The sequence below is a fragment of the Leptosomus discolor genome, chromosome 1, assembly GCF_034619465.1.
Source record: "Leptosomus discolor isolate bLepDis1 chromosome 1, bLepDis1.hap2, whole genome shotgun sequence".
In the NCBI taxonomy this organism is placed as follows: Eukaryota; Metazoa; Chordata; class Aves; order Leptosomiformes; family Leptosomidae; genus Leptosomus; species Leptosomus discolor.
Genome location: NC_141391.1, coordinates 178,214,385 through 178,234,171, shown reverse-complemented (window position 1 = coordinate 178,234,171; position 19,787 = coordinate 178,214,385). Strand labels below are relative to the sequence as shown.

Here is a 19,787-nt window from a genome sequence, read left to right as displayed (position 1 = left end):
CTCTTCCGAAATATGTTTTCCTAAAATACATTTTCTCTTTTTTCGAAGAATTGTATCATTGACCCATTTCCTCTGGTTTTTAAACCCATGACGCTAAGACTTACAGAGCGTATCTGAGCCTGTAGCAAACTGACCCGTATGAGAACCTGATGGCTTTAGTTTAGTCATTTTGTATGTTCCTAGTGCTTCATATTTCAGCTTGAGTGTTCTTTTAGAACATCTTATGTATTTAATTAAAAAAAATAACAATTGGAAGGAGTGTTTCGGCATAAAAGCTTCTCCTCCAAGCCCCAAAACACAAATGAGATATTGGTCAAAACACGCTTATTTCTAACAGCTGAAGTTGATAGCTTGAAATAATTACCATAATTTATTAAAATAATTCTATTAAGGTAGTAATCAGTTTTATTTGCGTATCACAGATCAGTCCCACCTACCGCCTTTGAAGAAAGAGTCATTTGAATTTATGCACCGTGATTTTTTGTGATAGTTTTCCCACCTGAGCACAAAACTTGGTGTGACAGATTGAGTTAAAGAGGCGTGAAAGCAGAAGGAAAATTAAAAATTTCTAAATCAATGTTTTTTTAATAACCTGTAAAGAAAGCATATAGGAAAGAATGTCCTTTCAGTGTGTCTGTAAAATAAGTGCCTTCTGCATGTCAAGCTGAATACCCGAGGAAGACAAGAAATTTTTGTAATCAATACATTTAAATTAATTTTTCTTTTCCAAAATGAAAAGAAGTAATGATCTTCACTCCAGGTAAATGGTGTCTATAGTCTAATACACAAATAAATAAATAAATAAACAATTACTTAAATAAATGAAGTGCTTTACTTAATGTTTTCCTTTCAGAGATGTAACACCTAGGAAGATAAAAGCACCTTTCTGCTGGAAAATTTGGATTCATTAATTGCAGTCTCTGGGACTGCTCTGTCTCTGACATTCATAACTATCTCTGCTACTATTCAAGACTAGTTAAGCAAGTTCTCTAGATTTTCATATTGGTATTGCTGTTTTAATGCCTATAAAACACTTCTTCCTTTAGGTGGACAATTACAGGAATACTTTTATTATATCATTAATAAATAAACCCGGAAAACTCACGAAGGCATATAAGAAAAATTGTCTTTTGTGACATCATAAATTAATGTTATTAATTCTTTTGCATCACAGGAGGAAGTATTACATACTTTACAACCTTTATTTTTTTGAATCTGTCTCTGAATTGTCATAGCATACCATGACTATTACTGATTTCATGTTTGTTCAGCACTTCTCTTGTAATTCAAGAAATCAACTCTGTGCTATTGTGTTTAGTCTGTTTGTCACTAGAAATCATTTAATCAATCTATTATAGTATAAATATAACTTCCATACTCCTCTGGTGATATGCTACTGTAACATTTCAAATTGTGAAAAGTACATTATCTATATGAATGTATTTCCAGTGTTTTTTTGTCTTTTCAGTTAAATGTTCTTAAGATCAGGTTTTCTCTCTGTCGGTCCTGTAGAGAGTTAGTTTACTGATATCCTTCAACTAGATTATGATCATTGATTGTCTGTTAAGTTTAATTTTACTTACGGTGTGAATATGACTTTTGTCAACCTCATCTTTTCTCCCTAAATTCTTAAATTGGTTGCCATTGACATTCATTGTCACATTTCGCTTCATTTTTTAGTGCAAATCGTATTTGCTGAACATTGTGTGGCAATCTGGTAATCTGTTTCTGTAGTCTGTTCTTTGGAGTCGCTGTGTTCACTTCACTACAGATCCTTGTTGCAGCATTGATCCTTCCTTGGTGCTATTCTCACTCCACAAAGACACACACAGAAGCGAGACCTTTCATTCAGGTCCCAGACAAAGCCTTCAAATAAGCCGACTGTCATGAAAGCAAACCGCTTACTGGCCAGCTCTGCTTTTATTCATTCCCTACTCTCATTACAGTGTCAGCAGCAGCTCCTCTGCTCTGACATGAGTCTCTTCCTCTGGAATACTTATTTGCTGCTCCTTTTCTGTGTATTTTCAGAGCTTATGACTCCATGAAAGCTCAAAATTATCTCTGTTGATTTTGAATTAATCTCTTTTCTAATCACATTAAGAAAACAACTGGCAGAGAATTTTACTGAAACAAAGTTTTTCTATTTGTTTGGCAAAAAAGATGCTACAGAGTGTGAAATATGTTTTCATAATAGTGTGTGTGTTTCTGCTTTTACCACTGGTGTTATGGTGATCCAGGTTACGCAGGGCCATTACAATCATTTAAACAGGGTCATCCATCAGCAGAAGAATTGATGACACCTGATTTTCTTTGAATTTTTGTTCTCATTCCTCTTCCAATAATTGTCCCAGCTCTGTCTAAAATCCCTGACAGCCACATGTCCTGTACTGTGACAGGTTTGTGGCTGTTGATGGCTGCTGAGCAGAGTATCTAATGGCCACGTTCTTGCCTTGCCTTCAGGTTAGGTCCTTCTCTTTTCAGCTGCTGATCTTCATGTACTTTTGTAGGAGTTTAATTACCTTTGAGATCTCTGTCCTTCTTTATAAATTAGATTGAAGTAAGTGGGCAAATTCAAGAGCAACCTGGGGGGAATGGGAATGGCAGTCAACTCGTAAACATTGGCCTGTGGCATTTTAGATACCCTCTGCCTCTGGTTGTTGTTCAAGAAGGCTGCAGATCTCCTGTAAGTCCTGTATGAATTTTCCTAGGCCTAGGAAATACTCTAGGATGTTCTTTAAGTGGCATTGACTACCTGCTTTTAGGCATCTGAGTCCTACCCACAGAGAGATGGCATGATTGTATAAAACTGCTTTCCTTAGGGAATTGTTCAATGAATGGAGCGTCAGTAGTATTGTAAATCATAGTGGGTAGACATAGTGGAGAAAGAAATGCTAAGTTTTAGGTCTGGGGTACAGAGAGAGGGTACTGTGTTCCCAGTTTTTCAAGATTCGCACTATACGTAGTAGAGTTTCCAGGTAATGAATCAGATTATTGAGTTAGAAGCCTTTTTCTGTCCATTGTGTATGTTAGTCCCTGAAACCTAAGTGAGCATCTACTTTAGATAACTAAAGACACTGCAAATACTCTCCTCAACACTTCTTTTCCCCTGCTTGTTCTTTTCTAATGTTTTACTTCAGTAACTTGTGCATCCTGTAAAGGCTTAATTCATTAGTACATGAAAAAAACAGTTTCAGTGGGTGCTATATACTACTGTTTTTATTAAAACATGTGAAGAATGTTCTGTATAAACGAGATGTATGCAAACATGTTTTCCTAAAGGTGGTTTATTTGAACTTTCTTTGCAGTGGTTTGGTGACCTTGTCACTCCAGTTTGGTGGGAGGATGTGTGGTTGAAAGAAGGTTTTGCTCACTATTTTGAATTTGTTGGGACAGACTACCTCTACCCAGGGTGGAACATGGTAAGTCAGTTTTATTTTGTTAATTTTGAGACTCTGCAGAAAAGTTACTCTGCTGTTTTACTCCTGCTTATGTTATAGACAGGGACTACTGAAAAATACCGAATGATGCATGCAAGTATCAGATGTCCAATGAAACAAAATCGCTAGGTGTGAAATAATTTGACAGCATTCCAAAAGCATAATCTGCAATTTATTACAAAAGAAATAAGGTCATGTCTGTCATAACCCAACAGTAAAATAACCACTGTCTCTCTGCTCAGAAGCATTTTCAATTAAAGCAGTTATGATTTAACATGGACCATTTTTGAAAATATTCAGAATATTGAATTTTATCCAGAAACACATGATAAATTGGAAAAAAATGTTGGTCTAAAACATACTGTAAATACTGCATATTTTTTCTTACAGTATTTTGTTCCCCTGTTCCTAAGTTTACTCTTTTTATTTTCCTACTATTATTTGGCCACCTAGCAGTACATACTAAGTTAGCATGGTGTAAATTAATTGAGAATCTAGGTTTCCATGTGATTTCCAGCTATGCACAGCTGCACATGCGTTGTTAACTGGTGTGCAAATGCTGTAGCTCTCTGACAGCAAACTGGGAAGGCCATGATGGGACATTCTTTTGAAAACCTTCTGTTATACCTGGTCAGATCCCAGTAGTCTGGAAATAACTATTCTTATAAGGAAAATAAGAGATATGAGACTTCAGGACAAGGAAGTTGTGTGTGAGACCATGTTGAAGGTTGCTATGTAGATTTTATTGTCCTTTGGAGAAATGTTTCTGTTTGCTATCCTTTTGTGTTTACACATGTATAATTATATGGCAAAATGTTTGTAATACATACAGATTGCCTGATAGAGATTTGTTGTAGCTTGAATATTTTCCTTAAACTCTTTCATACTAACTTCTGAAATGTTTTTTCCCATATTTATTGAGTATTCTTATCCTGTTAACTTTTGTGTGCCATGAAATGAAGATGCTATAATTATGAGTTAAAGCTAATTGTTAAAAATAGTTGTATACAGGTACTCTTGCTTTAGGTATGCTTCTTGTGAAGTTTGTATTCTTGTAGCATTTTAATTTTTCTTTCAGGTGTCAGTTTTGGTTTATAATTGCATTATGAAAAAGAAACTAAATCTTTATCTGAACTGACATCTGTCTTGCATAGGTAGGCTTGTTTGGTTTACCTGGCTTTGGCTGTATTAAAACTCATTCTCTTCATCTTTATGAAAAACATATCCTGAATTACAATGTAATGATTCTAATTATGAATGCAATGAAATCTGGCAGGGCTTTATGATTTTAGCATAGTGAAATGTCATAGATGACAATGTTTATACACTGAATTTTATCTTCAAATCATCAGTCATTTGTTCTTCACATAATCAGTTTAACAAATCCAGAATAACTTTGCTTTAGAAGTCATTTGGAATAGAGAATATTTGCTTGAGATTTCTGCAGAGTGAATCTAATGTTCACTGTTATGCAAATGACATGCCCATCACATGAAATCCTGGCGTCTTAGCAGGATACAGGCAAAACGAATGAGTTGAACAAGGCATGACAGTAAACTGGGAAATCAGACATGTGCTGCATAAATTAGAATTACCTACAGTAATATTGCTGGGCCTGAAAAAATATTCACCTGTCAATTTTTTCCTTAAATTAAAAAGAAGGTAGACATAAACTTTTCATAAGCCTTTGGGTATCATTTGCCTTTGATATAAAAATAACAATACTGACATGTTTAAAGACTTAGAAAATTTGTGGCATTTTGAATCAGTACTGTGATGCTTCATCCTTGTTACAGAGTTTGTAGGAAGAGGAAGCAAAAGTTACTGGAATTTGGCTTGCTGGATATTGTTGTTATCGGTATAAAGCACATTTGCTGTATAGATCATACTGTGATTTTTAAGTGAGCATTTATAAAAAGAAAAACTTTTCCAAACAAATTTTTTTTTTCTTCCAAAAGTGAAGGATACAGTGCACACTTCACAGATCAGTTGCAAAAACAAGAACTACAAACCTTATTTTCTGTAATGGTGTTTAAACAGAGCAATATTCCATCATTCTGGGTGGTGTTTTGTTTGCAGAAATTCATACCTGTAAAATAAAACCAAAAGATGTTATGGTGTATTATACCACAGCTCTTTGCGTCAGGAAAACAAAGAGTAATATGCCAAAATCCTCTTTCTTTCTAAAGAATTGGGAAAGTTAGACCATTAACTTCTTTCTCTTGTAGTTCTCAAATGTTACCCTTGAAAGTTTGCTTAAGAAGCCCATGAACTAAAATGTCAAGTTCGGCTTATTTTCAGCTTATTAAAGATTTTTTGTCACATTTTCTTTTAGGTAAGAATAGAAGCAGAGGACTGGTAGTCAATTCCAGAAAAAAGACTTTTGTCTGGAAATGCAACTTGTGCAATGTAGATATGCATCTGAATCAGATGGACCTATCCACAGCTTCCTGCCTAACTTGTTGGATGCTTATAGGCTGCAGGGACATAAGCTTTCACCATTAAAGTTCCGTAAGCCCCTAAAGTTTTACTAGTTGTCTGAAGATGCTTCTCTTCTAGCAGGGCTGAGCATTTTTTCAAGTGTTCATCTTATTTGGCATTCAAAGGCTGAACCTGAGACTCTTGAGGAGAGCCATCCATTAGGCATGTTCACACCATTATAACTTATGCCAACAGTTCTGCACAAAGCAGAGTGCCATCAGTTTTATCTGAAACCTGTTTTCTGGCTTTTCCTTCTTCTCTAGGTTCTTTAGCTTGCTTAAACATTTCTTCTTCCTTTGAAGTTCTTGATTTAATCAGTTTTTCTTCAATTGTTTTATAAGCTCTTTTACCACAGGAAAGATAGATGGATAACAGTATTGACTGAACTGCCACGGAGCTGTAACACTTTATTGAGCCTTCCAGCAGGTCTAGAATTTCTTGTCTTGTCCAGAAGGCATTTACATCAGGCTTGCATAATCTTAATGAGAAAGGAAATCCAGCCCTTATTAAACCCTTCCTGTTCTTATGTCCTGGATCCTCCTATTAAAATTTTTGGTGAAGAACAGAATGAACAGAGCCATTCTGATGGAGGCATCTATTATCTGTTGCAGTTAATGTAAGATACATCAGAACTCTCCTGAGGAAGTGGACAAAATTTTGCTGATTTTAAAACAGGAAGGTCAGCTTTCTGTGCTGAGTTCCTTCATGGTTCCACCACTGGTCTTAATATCCTTTTAAAAATTGAAGTTACTTCACACCAAAGCTGGAAATTCTCATTTCCTTGCCTCAGATAAAAAACAAGTCTCTGCATTGTTACATTTTACCTCTTGAAGGTGAGGCTACCTTTGATTTTGCAGGAAATAGTCCCTACTACATGTTAGACCTTTGCCATGAAAATGAATTCACTATTCTTCCTATTTCAACTTCTTGCCTTGCCTATTTTAATTAAAAAAAAAAATTAAGAGTTTTTTGAAATTCTTATTCTGAAGTGTCTCAAATTCTTATTCTTAAAGTTCATTCTTCAAGGTTTCGGAAGTGTAAACAATTGTTTCTGTGTTGTCAAGATAGTTTTAAAAAGAAATCAGGCACTACAAAGTGTTCACCCCAGAGATCAGAGAATTTTCCTTGATCATGTGTGCTCAGAGTAGTCATCTGCATGTGAATTCCCCGGCTGTTGCCATTTCATGACTTAGAGATGAGGTTTCTGTATTAGAGGCTTGCCATGTAACTGTGTTTCGTTGTCTCTCCATGCCATCAAAAAGCAACAGCAGCTGGATGTGAGTTCTTGAGCAGCAAGATCTTATGACTGATATGAGAAGGTAATCTCACCTCTGTGGACGGTGCCTCTGCTAGTTTTTGGATCAGTGAAAAGAGAAAACTACAGCAGAAAACTACATGCTGGTAATTTCCACTTCATAGCTCTGTCTGTTCTTACCTACCCTGCTCATCTTCTTCCTTTCAGAGGCCTGTTTGCAACTATGTATTCCATCTTCCTCTCTGCTTGTTTCTCTCATTATCTTGAAGTCCTTTGCATGTGGAATTCAACTGAGGCTTACAGATCCAGGAATTTATTGACTGATGTTTTGCCTCCTTATTTTCTGGTAGAAGGAACCATCATGTTTGTCCTTGAATGTCTCTGGTATTGGGGTAGGTTTTGAGACCTATGACAGCAGGAGTTACTGGCATGTAATTTCCCCTTTCATCCATCAAACAAGCGTCAAATACTTTAGCAGTCAGTACCTGGCTTGATGCTGAGAAAGCATTTCACAGAGCCCAGCTGCCTTCTCCCTTTTCTTTATTATATAAAAGTTAGCTTTGCTGACAACTTTATTGGCTGAGTCAAGGTGTAGTACATCACCAATAGCTTTGAATCCTCTGCCTTCTCTACCCATGCAAGCTCTGGCAGCATAAGATCTCCCACTTTCTTCTGTGCTTACTACTGTTATAATTAAGGATGGTCATATTTGCTGTATTTGTTTCTTGAACTGAGGTGAATTTCCTCTACAGATTCCCCCTGTGGAATTTGAATTGGAGGATAAACCTCATACTTTGTTGCCTAATTTTCTTAGTATTAAACAATTGTGATTAAAGTATTCAGAGTAAAACTTTGTGTCTACATGGAAGGGCATCTTTTGTCTTCTGTGAAGTGAACTGTGTTTGCTTCACACTATTAGGTTCCACAGTCTAGATGATCCTGCCATTGCTACAGGCAGCTGAAAATAATAATGAGTTTGCATATCAACATTTCCGTTTTAAAAATACGTGCTGCAAGAAATTACCTGTGCCTAAAAAAGTTAATGGAAAACTATTTAACTAGACTTCATTACATTAAGTACTTTGAACATCATGCAACATGCTGCCAAAATTCTTGATAAATGATCTTAATTGCTGATCTTTCTCATTGACTGGGTTGAAATAATAAAAGTGAATACGGATATTAGACACGTGCATATCTTTAATGTGCTTTGACTCAGGTTGCCTCCTAAAGCGTTTGTCTTCATCTGTAAAGTTTTTTTGAGGTGGTGTTTGACTCAGAACACCCAGGAAATCATTATAAGTTTTGAAATAGACTTATGACATGGGCCTTTTTGATTTATTTCGTTATTATTTTGGCATTTCAGTCCTGAGCTGTAGCCTGCTTGATCCTTCTAACCCAACATAAATATCATGCTGGCTCAGCATTGAGAGAGATTCAGCCTCTCGTTTTTTAAAACTACTTTCATCTCTTCTTTTTTGGTTAAAGGCTCCCCATGCTGGCATAAAGTAAGCCTTTAATTAATACCACATGGAGTGGTTTTTTCCCTCAGTAACTGCTCAGTGAAGTCAGTCCTTGTATGATTTTCTGTTTTAACTCAACTATGAGGGAAGCTTTCAATGTAAAATTAACTAGAATCTCATGTATAATTGACTTTGGCAGGAAAAAAGAGATTTGTAAAGGTAAGCTGCAAGATCTTCTGGTTGCTAATTGCTAGTCCTTTTTAAGTATACCAGTTTAGAAATCCTTATACTAAATTTAGCTTATAACTAAGAAAATAAATTTCCATCTCCACATGGTCTTCCTTAACACAGTTCCTTTTTTTTTGTGCACTGGTGGGGCGGAATAATATATGGAATTCTTAACTTTAAGTTGTTAACTCTTAACATTTAGAGATCAGATATAAATGAATATCAACATTTAGATGAAACATTTATTCAAGAGATTAAGTACAGATATGGAGAATGTCAGTGTCTCTTCTTTCTTTGTGTCATCATCTGCTCATCTTGAGAGAGCAGTTAAAATGGCATTGTGATGAGAGCTTTTGGATCATGTGAGTTCAAATCTCCTGAGTTTGGGATTTAGATGAAGCTTTGGTTTCAGAAAGAAATGTCAGTGGTCTGGATGAATTTCATATAATTTTGAATTAGTAACCACTTCAGTAAAAAAGAGAAAGAAACTTTAGGGCAACTTTTGCTTCAAGGCAAGGACTCACTGCAGAGTAGCCCTACTGAAACAAGAATATGCACTTCATCAGGAAGTGTGGTTGATATGGGAAGTTCGGTGGCAAAGCTGTAGCTGTATACTTGAGGGCATCCTTTCTGAAAGACTCTGCTTCTCAAATTTTCAGCTGTCCTGAATGTGCACCCACTGTTTATTTTAAAATTGTGGGCAGTGTGCAGTTACTGGGAACACAAGCTGATAAGTAATTTTTGGTGTTCCTGCAAAATGTCTTTGGTTCCTTCAGGATTTAGCTCACTGAATCTCATCACTTTCAGATTGAAACAGAGTCTAGGCATGCAAAATTCGTCCAGCCGATGTTAGAGCACCCAGAAAGTATTCAAATTGATGTTGACCTCTGGGAGTTGTTGCTGGGAGTTGACTAAATGTACCAACCACATCTCAAAGCCACTTTTCACTTGAATATTTTTTACTGTTTCTTGAATTGAGGTGAATTTTGCCTACAGATTCCCCCTGTGGAGTTTGAATTAGAGGATAAACTTCATACTTTGTTGCCTAATGTTTTAAAATGCTCTGGAGACAAATGCATGCAGACAGTGGATCTGTGTTCATCTGTTTGCTGCTATTTCTGTGAAAGCAACTGCATATAAGGTGACAAAACATGATCTTGGAAACTGAAACTGGCCTTTTTTTTTTTTTAAGTACTGGTGGTCAGTACGTGTTGTTTCCTTCTCTAACTCTCCCTTTTTTGTATTGCATCCTCCCATTCTGTAGGCCTACATTTGGTATAATGGATCTGGTGTACAACCAAGTCAAAGCTATATCTGAAAAACAGTGGTGAGAGGAAAGAGCAGTTGAAGTAGCTGGTGAAATTGCTTAAAAACTCCAAATAAACTACTCATCTGCTTGGCAACTTAAGCAGGTGGTCATGGATATCTTGTTTGGCACTTCATTGAAAAGAAAACACATAGAATCATTCAGGTTGGAAAAGACCTTTGAGATCATTGATTCCAACCATCAACCCTACTCTACCAAGTACACCCCTAAACCGTATCTCCAAGCACCACATCTAAACGACCTTTAAACACATTAAGGGATGGTGACTCAACCACCTCCCTGGGCAGCCTATTCCAACTCCTGACAACCCTTTCAGTGAAAAAGTCTTTCTTAATGTCTAGCCTAAACCCACCCTGGTGCTGCTTGGGGCCTTTCCCTCTTGTTCTATCATTAATGACCTGTGAGAAAAGACCAGCACCTACCTCTCTACAATGCCCTCTCAGGGAGTTGTAGAGAGCAATAAGGTCTCCCCTCAGCCTCCTTTTCTTAAGGCTAAATAGCCCCAGTTCCCCCAGCTGCTCTTCATAAGACTTATTCTCTTATCTAATTCTCTTTCCTGATACTCAAAGCTATTGGTCATCCTTAACTACAAACTCCTAGAACATCTACATTTCTTTATGACAACAAAAATTGTCAGTTGGCGTGAAAATTTCTCAAGCACAAGGACAGAAATTTTGCAAGGACTTTCATTGAAAATGCAAAAAAGAGGGTTATGAAGGTAGACTCAGAACTGTGACACATTCACAGCTGATAAATGTAGAATGTGTTGCAGGCCTCCTTCAACAAACTATGCACATAACTGAAGCACACAGACAGAGATATAAATAATAATAAAAAAAAAGGCAATCTGTAAGCTGCTCAGGCTATATACAAAAAATTATTGTTGGGAAGAGAGAAGGAGAAAGAAATGATGCTTTCATTTGCAAATACTCAGGAGATTTCCTGTGCTATGACAACTTAGGATTTATAAGCATGTAGACAGAAAGAACTTGCTTTTGGCCCCCAGTGGATCTTCTCTGCCCTTAAGATATTTTATTGAACCTTAGGTTTCCTCATAGATGATATTCCTCTGTAGTTTGTTAAGCTTCACCCTGAAATATATTGTATTAGAACTGAACTTCTGTTAGTGTATATGCCGGTGTTCTTTGATTGCTTTCAAAATTTGCCCCCGTTTCTTCTTCCCTAGGGTGCACTTTCCCTATAAAGCCCAATATTGCATCTTGCAAATGCTTATTTTGTCAGGCATGAGAGATCACTTATCTCCTTTGTATTCCTGATGGCTAGTAAAGCTCTGTATTTTGGAGAAGATATTTCCAGCAAATTTGTCAGGAAAATAATTTGCAGCTTTGCACACCAATATTAAGCTTTATTCATGTAGATTTCTCAGTCCATAAACTGTTTGAAAGGCTGTCCCGGAACAAAGGCAATGCCTTTAATATTGAGGCCTTTGATCTCTTCTGCCTACTAATTATCAGTTTTGGCTTTCATTGTGCTATTCCTTTTGTTTCACTGTTGGATGTTTTCCAGTGGTTTTCTTTCTTTTTTTTTTTTTTTCCATTTTATTTTTTCCACTTGTATTTCATATTAATTTTTAGAAGTTATTTTTATGTGACTAACTTTAAGTGTTATATTATTGTCATGCTAACCTGTACTCTTACATTATGCCTCAGTATGATAATGTAAAATCACCAGGAGCAACCCCTTTCCATTACATAATTGTTATCCCGTTATGCACAATAAATTTTTAATGGCCCTTGAAGGTACAGTCTTTTCTACCAAAAAACATTATTTCACAATCGCTTTCTTTCCATTTAGAGATAGACTAGTTGAATGGTGGGCACCCTGCTGAAGATTAATATACAGAGTGACCACTACCTTACGATAAAGCTTCCTCCCTAGAACAAGGTGAAAATAAACCAGAACCAGAAAACTTTCTTGTGGTTAGCCAGTTTCTCACTCCTGATACTTTTTGTTATGTAATGTTTTACACTACAGATCCACATTTAAAAATCTCGGTATTATTTTCATAATGTGGAGGAATTGCTATAGGTGAGAATTTTCCGATCCTGTTACCTGTACCTTTTGTGCTGCTTTTACCCAAAGTAGTAAAATTTGAATTTTCACAACAATTAAATGTTGGCTAAGGAGGGTAGAGCACAGAGAAGGGATAAATCCTTCACGACAACCATGTACCAAACAGAGAAAATCTTATTGGTGAGGATTAAAATAAGTCATTCCTATAAAAATACAAATACCTGAATTTAGTGACCACAGACGTTTGGGAAGTAATCTGAAAATGTAAATCTTTGAAAGGCATGTTCATCTGATAACAGTGCTTCAATCCCTGCACCTGGAAGCATTCTCAAGAGTAAGAGGGAAAGCAACCAGAAATAATTGGCGTATCTTTTGTTCTCCCACCCAGGTCTGGTCTCCCAGACTTTGACTATCTACAGTTCAGGGAAGGCTCTGAGGAGAGGAGCTAGAGAGATGGGACTCCAAGTGTACAGTAGGAAGATAAAGAGCAGGGGGTCTTTCTGCTTGCTTTTAAAGAAAGGCACAAATTTGAATGGAAGCCCCTCTGTCCTTTCAGACTAGGCTTCTGCTGCTGTCATACGAGCTCCTGCTCGGAGCCCTGGCCTTATATTAGCACTGCACAGCATTGCACTTACATGCAGCTACTGATGCTTTCCAAGCAAAACCTTAAGACTCACCTCAAGCCCTCTTTTCCTTACAGGTGGATCACAGTCTTTTGCTTTTCTCTTGCAGCTGAACTCTCTCGGAGGAGGGTCATCTTGAACAACATTTTGTCATTGTTTCATGTCTAGCTGCAAACCTGTCACCTACTGTGTTGACAGCTCGCTGGCCTCATTAAACACGTTCCAGGATTGATTTTCTTTACAATTTCTGTGTTAGGTGTTTCTTTAGTCCTGTAGGTATCGTGTTAAAACAGATCAATTCCACCGCACTGTGTAGGGTAAAATAACTAGGGAAGAGAAACCCCCTGTTCCATCAGTATAAGCAGTTTGATCACATGCGTTGGTCTTTTGCCCTTAATGTGCTGATAGGACTTTAATAGCTGAGGTAGTGTTTCTTCAACATAGTTAAGGCAGTTTTAGTTTCTTTCTGCATTTGTATTTCCTGTTGCCTCTTCAAGCTGCAGGCCCCCTGTCAACCAGCAAACTCCTCTCTCTCCCTCTTTCTGTGTTTCCCTATATTTGAGTCTCCTTTTGAAATCTGCTCTCAGAGGCTTTGTACTGAAGAGTAAAGGTGGGAATGTTTTGGAAATCCTTTTAGTTCAAGAAATTTAGCTTTATAGGTCAAAAGCCGCCTTAATTCTCATTAAATCACTGTGTCATAGAATCATAGAATGGTTTGGGTTGGAAGGGACCTTAAAGATCATCTAGTTTCAACTCCCTGCCATAGGCAAGGACACTTTCCACTAGACCGCGTTGCTCCAAGCCCCATCCAACTTGGCCTTGAACACTGCCAGGGAGGGGGCAGCCACAGCTTCTCGGGCAACCTCTTCCAGTGTCTCACCACCCTCACAGTGAAGAACTTCTTCCTTACATCTAATCTAAATCTCCCCTCTTTCAGTTTGGAACTGTTGCCTCTTGTCCTATCACTACATGCCCTTGTAAAAAGTCCCTCCCCACCTTTCCTGTAGGCCCCCTCTAGGTACTGGAAGGCCTCTATAAGGTCTTCCTGGAGCCTTCTCTTCTCCAGGCTGAACAAGCCCAACTCTCTCAGCCTGTCCTCACAGGGGAGGTGCTCCAGCCCCCGATCATCTTTGTGGCCCTCCTCTGGACTTGCTCGAACAGGTCCATGTCCTTACTCTGGGGACCCCAGAGCTGAACACAGTACTCTGGGTGGGGTCTCATGAGAGCAGAGTAGAGAGGGTGAATCACTTGCCTCGATCTGCTGGCCACACTTCTTTTGATGCAGCCCAGGATACGGTTGTGTTTCTGGGCTGTAAGTGCACGTGGCCAGGTCATAGAATCATAGAATGTATTGGGTTGGAAGGGACCTCTAAAGGTCATCTAGTCCAACCCCCTTACAATAAGCAGAGACATCTCTAACTAGGTCAGGTTGCTCTGAGCCCCATCAAGCCTGATCTTGAATGTCTCCAGGGATGGGGCTTCCACTACCTCTCTGGGCAACCTGTTCCAGTGATCCGCTACCCTCATATTAAAGAACTTCTTCCTAATGTCCAACCTAAATCTACCCTTTTCTAGTTTAAAACAATTACCCCTCATCCAATCGCTACAAACCCTTGTGAACAGTTCTTCCCCTGCCTTCTTATGGGCTCCTTTAGCTACTGGAAGGCCGCTATAAGGTGTCCCTGGAGCCTTCTCTTCTCCAGGCTGAACAACCTGAACTCTCTCAGCCTGTCTTCATAGGAGAGGTGCTCCAGCCCTCTGATCATTTTCCTGGCCCTCCTCTGGACATGCTCCAACAGGTCCATATTGAGTTTCTTGTCATCTCCAGTCCTTCTCCTCAGGACTGCTCTCAATTCAGTCATTGCCCAGCCTGTATTTGTGCTTGGAATTGCCCTGACCCATGTGCAGTATCTTGCACTTGGCCTTGTTGAACTTCATGATGTTTGCAGGAGCCCACCTCTCCAGCCTGTCCAGGTCCCTCTGGATGGCCTCCTTTCCCTCCAGCATGTCGACTGCATCACACAGCTTGGTATCATTGGCAAACTTGCTTAGGGTGCACTCACATGTTGACAACAAAGATGTTAAACAGCGCCAGTCCAAAACTGACCCCTGAGGAATGCCATTTGTCACTGGTCTCCACTTAGACATTGAGCCATTGACCACAACTCTTTGAGTGTGACCATCCAGCCAGTTCCTAATCCACTGAATGGTCCATCCATCAAATCCATGTATTTCCAAATTAGAGACAAGGATGTCGTGCGGGACAGTGTCAAATGCTTTGCATGAGTCCAGGTAGATGACGTCAGTTATTCTTCCCCTATGGACCATAATGCAGGTTTGTATGTTTGGAGGCATCCTAGCTATTCCAGTTGTATCCCAGTGTGATGGTCTGCCATAAATTTCAAGAAAGACTTTTCAGCTATGGTAACTTGAATGAGCAGTCATGAATCTAAAATGCTCCTTTTCAGCCCTTTAGGAGATAACCAAACAGAAAACCAAAATGTAGCCTGTCTTTTTTTTATATCTTTTGTATTCTTCTTACAGCTTCACTTCGTTTCCTACATGCTGGTTTTCCTGACCCAGGTTCTGTATTTAAAGTATTAATTTCTGATTAACAAGGGTCCTTTTAATGAGTTAGTTCCAAACAGTAGCAATCCACTCCCACAACTGTTTGTCAGTTAGATATCCAAACTTGAATTTGGAGACGGGTCCATACCTCTGTGTGTTCATACCTCTATGTATTACATGTCATACAGCTGATGAAAAGTGGGCTCTGTTATTGGCTGATACAGGATGTGAGTGAGGTGTAACCAAAGCACCTACAATCCTTTACACCTCAGCAGTTTTCCCTTGAGTAGGACTGTCATAATAATTGTTTCCGTACACCTTTTTTTTCCCCATAAAAAAGGGCAGTTACTAACTGCGTATGCCTGAGAAAATTTGGAAATGAACAATAATATGAACAAGACATTACTTTTCCCTTCACAAACCTTACCTCATGCAGCCAGCTGAGAACACTAAGAGAGTGTGTTGGGTAATTGGCTTTCCAGCATCCCATGTTTTTAATTGCCTGAATATACAATCAGCTCAAGGTACATCTCTTGTGCTCTAATGAATTTTAACATAAAGGTTTATTTCCAGATGGCTCAGCCCTGGAAGAGCTTTTTGGCTGTCTTATAAATACAATTTAAATTAACACATTGATACCAAAACCTTGCCACCCAAGAAATTAAACATAGAATTTATTATGTAATTGTGTGCTTGTTTTATCTGTGGACATCAAGGTGGCTTTTGAAAAAAAATGCAGCATTCCCTAGAGTTTCTTTATATTATGGCACTAGGTTGACATTAATTCAGGAGCTATTGTAATTTAGATAAAATTTGAGATATGTCAGTTCAGGATGAGAACAGCTTATTTAAACAGTCCGTAATTTTTAATTCACTCTTTGCATTTATTTGTAACTTGAAAAAAACAAGTAAATGAAGCTGCTCTTTCCTGACATGGTCTTTTCTTATATGTACATCTATATGAATGCAGTATGAGTTTTTAAGCCATGTCATTTCTCAGCTGAAAAAGTCCCATCTAGTTGCAGTGAGTACAGCACACTTCATAGAGTATACATGAACATTTAATTAATTTTGCTGTCAGAGTAAATATGCAGCAGCTTTGACATAACTCTGCAGTCCCTACTTATAGAAGGTATAGAAACAAATTAGTATGTTGGATGTTGTTTGGGTTTGCACCTGCCTCTGATGTAGCTGTGACTTTGACTGTGTCATTTAACTTCTACGTGCAGCTATTGCCCCACTTGTAAAGAGAGATAATAATGGTTTCCTTCAGGTGGAAGTTACAAAGTCCGTAGAGCATGCAAGCTCTTGAGGAGAAAGGGTTTCTATAGCACAATTATGAAAGACAATGCAGGAACCTCCTGTGACACTGCTGTGGGCTTTGTTCATTGTCCTGTCCTACGTTGATCTGCCGTGTGAACTTGACACTAAGAGCCGAGTGACTTAAACCTCACTAAATAAAGCAGTAATAAGTGTATTTACCCATCTCTGTGAAAAGTTTTTGTACCCGCATATGCAATGAACTCTACGACTTTTAGCATCCGTGTATTTTTGTGATTGAAGACTGTGCCTTTTCTCCTCTCCCCACTCCTCATAACTGTGAGTGAAGAGTCAGAATTGCAGTGTGCACCAGCAGATACGTTTTGATCCATTTCATAGTCTTTAATGTAATTTCAGTCAACTTTCATTGCAGCAAAAGATCTCAAGTCAGAGGGATGATCCCTGGTGCTAGAATTAATTCCTATCTATGCTATATACCTGTCCAAAATTGTAGGAGGTCATGGTGGCTTACATTCAAACTGGAAGCTCTGATTTTAGTCAACTGTCATATGGAGGCTGCCTCTGATAACTGCATAATTTTGGTATTGTAAATGTGTATTTGTCTGCAATATTACTGCATATGCTGTATTTCAGGAAAAGCAGAGATTTCTGACAGATGTCCTACATGAAGTGATGTTGCTGGATGGTTTGACCAGTTCACATCCAGTATCCCAGGAAGTGCAGCAAGCCACAGACATTGACAGGGTGTTTGACTGGATCGCCTATAAAAAGGTGAGACTAATTAAACTTATCTGTCTCCATATGTAGGTATGTCGTCAGTAACTGTTAGAAGATCATGTTCCATATGTAAAACAAATACCATTGTAAAAATACATACACCACAGTGGTTACAAGCTGGGGAACTTTAATTTGTGTGAAATATATTTGGAATATACTGCAGTGATTTTAGCCAATTACGTTCAACACATTGAATGTTATTAAATGTTATAACTAAACTTGGGAGGCTGTCAGAATTTCTACTATTTATTTTGTGGCACTGTCTGCATTGTGTATAATGCTTTAAAAAGCAGAAGAATGTGTGGTGTTTGTCCTGTTGAAACTCTCTAGAAAACTTGTCAAGTACTAAATTTAAATGTACTGGATTTTCTGTTTTTTTGGGGTTTCGGGTTTTTTATGCATCAGATTTTTTTCTGTCTGCTAGTGAGAGCTCTGAAGTCTTTGCTGAGCAGTGAGAGTGGAGGAAGTGCCTTGTGGGGTGGCAAAGGGATATGTTTTAAATTCAGGCAATTTCAAATTGTATTTCAATGAATAGAAAGCCTTTTGGCCAGCTTTGGGACTGAGCAGCTTCTATGCAGGGGGGAGAGGGCTGCATACCTCCACCTTCTCCATCATATAACTAGGCTTGCTGTTGGCATATGGGCCAAACGCTGCTGGTTTCCATCATACCACATGATAATTCTCTGCTACATGGTATGATGTGTAACATTGTGCCTTAATTTCATGACCAAAGCTGCTTGATGTGTGATGCAGAGGCTGCTGCCTGCGGCCTTATGCCATGAAGGCTGTACTGGAGCTTTCTGCTGGCAATTCAGTAATATGAGTCTTTTGACTGTCATCCCTATATTTGATGATAACTTTTCTTTGCATCATTAGCTGCCTAATATCAGACTGTAACAAGACAGCAGCAGCATAGAACTGATTTACCTACTGAGCCTCCAGTTTATCCAGAGCTCATTCTGGGCTAAAAAAGAGGTGTATCCTCTCTTACAGGCATCAGTTATTCCCAGTCAGCAATAACTTCAACTTGATCCTCTTCCATGAAAGGATTTTATGCCTTTAAGGGTGGACAAATGAGAGTGTCTGTGTATGACCATGTAATAGGCATAGTATGTAATATGCAAACACAAAATACTTAGGAAAAGATTTTAGAATGTCAGAGTTTCTCAAGAGCCCAAGTAACATTCTCAAAAATCCCTGAGCTGGCTTTGAAAACATTACTCTTGGTCAATTAAGCTATAATAAGCTGGCAGCTTTTAGCATACTGAAGTATTCTCATTGTTTAAATGTTTCAGTCATATGCTTGCTGGTGTTAGCTGAACCTCTGTAGGTTCGGAGCCTTATCTCACAGTAATCTTAATATTTCAAGCTAATTATTTTTTCTAATTAATATGATAATAGTAATATCACAGAGTAAGCTGTAGTACTTGACACTTATCTTCTCATCTTATGAACACTTTGCAAACATTAAGTAATTTTCATTTACATCGAAATGACAAATAGGATGGTAGGACACATCTGTATACTGTTAGCTATTTTATGCAGGCTAATAGGCTCACTCTGTTTTCTATACAGATTAGAGTACAATCTCTGTCTTTTGTCTGTCCACTTAAAGGTTCCTTTTTCAGTGTGGTAGTGGCCATGCCCAGTGGATATGGTAGCGTCTCCACTCAGCTTCTCTGATGGCCAGCTCTCTTGAATGCTAGGTGACACTGAATGTGTTCATAGCAGGGCCTGAGTCTGTAAATTTTGAACCTAGTTACCAGATCTAGCAAAGCACCTTGAGTAATGGCAATAGAAGAATTTACTTACACACTTTCATAGGTGAGCAGATTAAAAGACCACTCTTTGACCCATGAAGTCTTTGTTTTCCTGTCTGATAATGCTCTCTGTAGCCATTCATCCTTTTGTTTTAGATGCCAGCAACATCTAATAGGAAGAAACTTTCCTGACTGACTTCATAGCTGCTCTTTTCACTGATGCTGTATCTTCCTCCAAGCACCTGACACTGTTTTCTTCCGAGAATAAATTAGAGCAAATTTAACATTTTGCAGATTTTACATTGTTTCATTCCTATATAACCTTGTATGCGTGCATGCATAGCTTGCACTTAAAATCAACTATGGACACAAGCTCATTTATTAGATAGCTAGAACATTTGCCTGTCCTTCTAGATCTCTAATGTCTGCGAGTATAAATACTGCGATGAATGGTATGTCAATAAAATTCAAACTGTAAAATTATACTGAAGGCTTTTACCTGGTTAGGCGTGTGCTTAAATATTTTCAGGTGCCTCAGAGCCCTCCTTACACA

General features: G+C 38.3%; 1 protein-coding gene across 1 annotated transcript in view; it reads left to right on the top strand.

The window, feature by feature from the left end:
• Window positions 1-19,787, top strand: part of TRHDE (thyrotropin releasing hormone degrading enzyme) — a 215,340-nt gene that overhangs the window by 86,441 nt on the left and 109,112 nt on the right. Inside the window, exons 5-6 of the mRNA XM_086471708.1 lie at window positions 3,306-3,419; window positions 17,331-17,468. Coding sequence (XP_086327834.1) covers window positions 3,306-3,419; window positions 17,331-17,468 — 252 coding nt within the window. The remainder of the gene's footprint in view (window positions 1-3,305; window positions 3,420-17,330; window positions 17,469-19,787) is intronic.